At 39.7% G+C, this 5037-nt stretch overlaps 1 protein-coding gene across 1 annotated transcript in view; it reads right to left on the bottom strand.

Annotated features, from left to right (window-relative positions):
- Window positions 1-3821: 3821 nt before the first annotated feature.
- LOC114621252 (tumor rejection antigen P815A-like) overlaps window positions 3822-5037 on the bottom strand; it is a 2913-nt gene continuing 1697 nt past the window's right edge. Inside the window, exons 2-3 of the mRNA XM_028767505.1 lie at window positions 4092-4234; window positions 3822-3932 (exon numbers count right to left, since the gene is read on the bottom strand). Coding sequence (XP_028623338.1) covers window positions 3822-3932; window positions 4092-4234 — 254 coding nt within the window. The remainder of the gene's footprint in view (window positions 3933-4091; window positions 4235-5037) is intronic.

Raw genomic sequence — 5037 nt, 5'->3', positions numbered from 1 at the left:
TTATGCAAATGAGAGTTTGCTTTAGTGTGTGTTATGTGTACCATGTGTGTGCCTGGTGACTACAGAGAAGAAAGACAAATACTGGATCCCCTGGAACTATACCACATAGTTGGTGGGAAGCAAACCCATGTCCTTTGCAAGAGCAGCAAGTACCCTTAAATGCTGAAACATTTCTCCAGCTTCGAACATTATGAAATTTAAAAAAGAGTGACTGTTAAGGAGGTACATAGAGATTCCTGTACTCAAATGTAGTCCCTGTATCTGGTATGCTGCCCTAGTAGCCCAAAGCCCCAGGTTCCAATAGGTATTCAGGATCCTCTTCATTGATTCAGTCCAAATGCTAAGATAGAAACCTCTAAAAAATTAATATACACTAAAATATGAAAGGTACTGCTCTATTGAAATGCTATTGAAGCTAATATGTAGGAATCTAGGCAGCCTTAACTAAATGTAGAAGCCAGATTTATTTTTAAAAAAGGGATCCTTACCTTCTCTAATCCTTTACTCAGGTCAATTCTGTTACTCATTTTCCTTAGGCAGGTTTCTTAAGCAGATTTCTTCTTTTACATTTCCTCTTTAGTTCAGAAAAAGTTCAGAGCCTGTAAAAAGATATGGAGACTATTATAACAGTGAGCTCATTATCCACCCTGACAGCACACTTCTAAAAAGAATTGAAATTCACTGTGCATCCCCCCACCCCAGGTGAGTTCTACCCTTTGTTCCACAAATGTTAATCACGGTCTTTCATATGGGGTTTTATCCTTTTCATAATTCTTTCTGAATGATGTATCATACACACATATTGGTTCATAAATATATATATTTATGCACATATAAAATGATACAAACACCATTCAGAAGGAATTATGAAAAGAGGTAAACACTATATAAAGGACATGTATGTATGTGTGTGTTTGTGTCTATGCCTTTCATTATAAATGTAATAGATTGTTTTATAGTTTTCCCAGTTTTTCCTTTCTCTGTATTTCATGGTCATCACCCAATGCTTATACCTTTGCAAGACAGTGCAAAAGTTCCTTCAATCAGTACAGAAGTTCCTCCATCTTGTAATCTAGTTGAGACAACTTCAGTTTTAACTAGAATTTTATCTTCTTCATGGAGAATTCTGGGGGAAAACATCTAACTTTATTCTAGAAGGCTGAGGTCAAGACACCCCAGCTAACTTAGCTTCTGTTAAACTGCCTGCTGGAGCAGAACCCTCTCCAGATAACTGCTTATCTTAGCTTTTGTTAAACTGCTTGCTTGTGCATAAACCTCCCTATGTAGCTACATAATGAGATACTGAGGATATGGCTTTTGCTTTTGTTTTTTTGTTTTGTTTTGTTTTTTTTTGAGACAGGGTTTCTCTGAATAGCCTTGGCTGTCCTGGAACTTACTCTGTAGACCAGGCTGGCCTCAAACTCAGAAATCCACCTGCCTCTGCCTCCCAAGTGCTGGGATTAAAGGCTTGCGCCACCACTGCCCAACTGGCTTTTGCTTTTAAAAGGCTTGTGCTCTAAATGCTTGTGGCTACACTTGGGTCCCTGAGTGTAACCCCTGCCGCCTAGAATTAAAACTTCCAAGTGTCTGTAAATCATTTCCTAATAGTCATCTCTGGGGGACTCCCCTTAACAACTTAATGAGTTTGTTTTCAAGATATATGTTATAGGGGCAACTATTAGACTCCCTAGATGTGATCAAAGATCATTTACATATATAACGTTAAGATGAAGTAATAGAGGATAAAGGTGGACCCTTCATTCACTGACTGGCACCCCCATAAAGAGTCCTAGAGTCAGCGATCGAAAGAAAAAAACACTATATAATGATGGAGAAAAAGATTAGAATGTTACATTTGCAACCCAACTGTTGCCAAAAATTGCTGTCAACCTCCAGGAGTCAGCATAGAGGAAAACACAAGATTCCTTCTCACCACCTCCAGAAAGAATCCATTCTGCTAACAACATAATTGCAGATTTCCAACTTTCCGAACTATGAGCAAATGAATGAACATCTTTTGTTTGAAGCTACCCAGTTTATGATTTTGTTACAGCTGTCCTGGGAAATAAGCACATCCTTTCAGCAGGTCTATGTTTTCTGGTGACAAGCCATTCCATCAGGGAAGGAAGATGTGGTGGATTGAACTGCCTAGACTTATGGCAACAAGGAAGCAAAAGAACAAGTGGTCAGGGTTCTGATATCTACTTCCAGGGCTCGTTCCCAATGCAATAACATCTTTCCAAAAAATGCCCCACTACTATCCATTCCATCACCTCTCAACTGTGCAACAAACCTCGACATCTCAGCCCATGGCTGATATTCAAATCACAAACATAGCACCTTCCAAGTTAATGAAGGCTGGCTCTACATAGCCTTTCCCCCTGTTGCTGCAAACCAGTGGTGCTCTGAGATTCAAGTGTTCTGAGCACTTAGGAAATCTCTACTAAAGATCCACCTTAAGGATCTCTGACTCAACAGGTCTGGAGGAGAGTCTGAGGATATAACACTTGTAGCAAATTTCCAGCTGCTGCTGCTGGTGGTTCACACTTACCCATCAGCATTTGTTGCTGGTAAGCTAGGTGCTTTTCTTTTTCAAGATGAGGCAAAACTAAAAAGATTTTAAAAATGTAGATTGATGTTAACATGAAACAACTGTAGTGTATGCAAGTCAAACTTTTATTTTTAATATGAACAAATGTAATCCTATATATTTATATAAAAGTTCACCATGTAGTCAGATGTCTGTTGGTGACATCTTCATATATATAATGAACTTTAGAACAAAATCATTTTTCTGGATTACTAAAAACTAGAAAATTAATGAAAAAATTCTTCTTCTCTTCCTCTTTCTCCTCCTTCTTCCTCTTCTTCCTCTTCCTCCTGTTCACTTCTTTCTTCTGGGCTTTGCAACTGTAGAAGGAAATAAGAGATAAGCAACACTTGTATTTTCTTAGAACGCACTCCTGACTTTCTTGTCAATTCTATGTATTACACCATTGTCTCTCAAGGAGAAACTAAAATATTTCCCTGTTGTGTTTCCCTAACAGATCCTTATGTATTAGAGTATTCATGAGTTTGATAGCTTCCCCAATCTGATCATATCGACCTCACTATCCTACTGGCAACCATTTGCAAAGCCCTGGTTTTCCTCTCTCTCTGACTGCTTCTCAGAGAACAAAAGTCTTTATGGTTACATACCAACCCTGTAGAGTCCCTAAGCTTCCAAGTTACTCTGCTTTCATCTCTTCAAAATGAGATTTTCATCTCCTTTTTAAAAACATTTTAAGAAATTTAAAAATTTTAAACTAATTTTACATGAAAAACTAAAGTTAAGGAAATTAAAGATAAAGAAAATTTTAAGAGATTTTCATCTCTTTAAAATCACAGGTCTAGAAATGGAATGTCATTTGAAATATTAAAATTAAAACTAGGCTGATAATTTACATATGAACCACAGCATGTGATATTTCTTGAAACACTTATTTTTGCCAGCTGTTATCAGCTGTCTTAAAGGCACTACGAGAACAATACGTGATTTCCATGGCCACATTTCACTGCATGATCTTTTATTGGTCTCTACTACCAAGTCTAACAACTTCTCATCTGTAGTAAGTAATCTTGTTACAATCTTTTAAAGGACAGGCATCTAGACATCATTGACTCCTGCTTAATTTATGATTGTTAAACTGCTTACTGTATTAATTTCATTCTAATAATATAAAAAATTAACAACTGTTTAGTTTACTGATGATATTTTTAAAAGGATGCTTTTAGATACAGGGATATTCTGGGAACTGTTAGTAAAGACAGTACCTGCATCCCTAGGGTGAGGGGCCATTTGCAAAGTCTAGGTTCTTTTTATACTCTCCATCCAGGTTTCCCATTTCATCTTCCTCTTCCTCCTCCTCCTCTTCCTCCTCCTCCTCCTCTTCCTCCTCCTCCTCCTCTTCCTCCTCCTCCTCTTCCTCCTCTTCCTCTCCTTCCTCCTCCTCCACCTCTTCCTCCTCCTCCTCTTCCTCCTCCTCCTCTTCTTCCTCCTCCTCTTCCTCCTCCTCCTCCTCCTCGTTTTCTTTCTCCTCCTCTTCCATTGCAGCCTCTTCATGAGCATTTTCATGCCCACCATCCGGTGATATCTTATAGTACAGTGGGATTGACAGCAGGATATTAGGGTGGTGGAAGAAATAAATCGTCTTACACTTCAATTCGCTCTTCCTTACATGTTGGTTAGGAGCACCTGGAAAATATGAACATGTGAGAAAGAGTATTTTAGCAAAACAAACAGTATTTTAGCAATGCTTCTATAGTCATGAGTGTCTTCAGCCTAAGAAAAAAGTCACAGTGACAATTTTTCCACTTCTCACCTGTAGAAGGGTCTCAAAATTCCGAGTCTGTTTGTTATAATTTTTAGGGTTATATCATTAAGTGCTAATTTGTCCCCAAAACAAACCACTGGCCCCTAGTTTTCAGAGTCTCCCATTACTTAACCACGATGGGCAAGGTTTGAGAATGGACCATGGCCTGCAGTTTCAAAGATGTGTCAACATATGTAAAAGCAGCAACAAGGATCAAGAACTTCTCTACTACTCTCTCTCGGTACCTAGGGTTACAGGAGCCATTTGGCTGGATTCCAGCTATCCTCAGAACCTGGCCTTATCTTCATCCAGCCTTTCCAGCTGAGTTAAGATTTTGCTCTGTTTCTTGCCTTCCTGACATTGAGGACCTCCAATTTCCAGTGCATGGGATACCATAGGGCCTGGGGGCAAAGGGCAGAGTGGAAGGGAAAAAGGGTATGTGGAGAGGAAAGAAGATCAAGGAGAGTGGAGAGCAAAGGGGAAGGGGAAAGGAAGAGTGGAAGGAGGAGGGAGAAGCAAAGGGAGGGGAGATAGAAGAGAAGAAGATTGGGAGAAAGAGGGAAAGGGAAGGGGTGAGGGAGCACAGGGAACTGAGAGGGGACAGGGAACGAGCATGAAGATAAGAGGGGAATGGGAGAGGCAGGGTGAAGAAGGGGGAGGAAGCAAAGGGAAGAGAGGGGACATG

This window comes from Grammomys surdaster, unplaced genomic scaffold, assembly GCF_004785775.1.
Source record: "Grammomys surdaster isolate TR1022 unplaced genomic scaffold, NIH_TR_1.0 173, whole genome shotgun sequence".
NCBI classification, from domain to species: domain Eukaryota; kingdom Metazoa; phylum Chordata; class Mammalia; order Rodentia; family Muridae; genus Grammomys; species Grammomys surdaster.
This window is presented reverse-complemented; position numbering and strand designations above follow the sequence as displayed.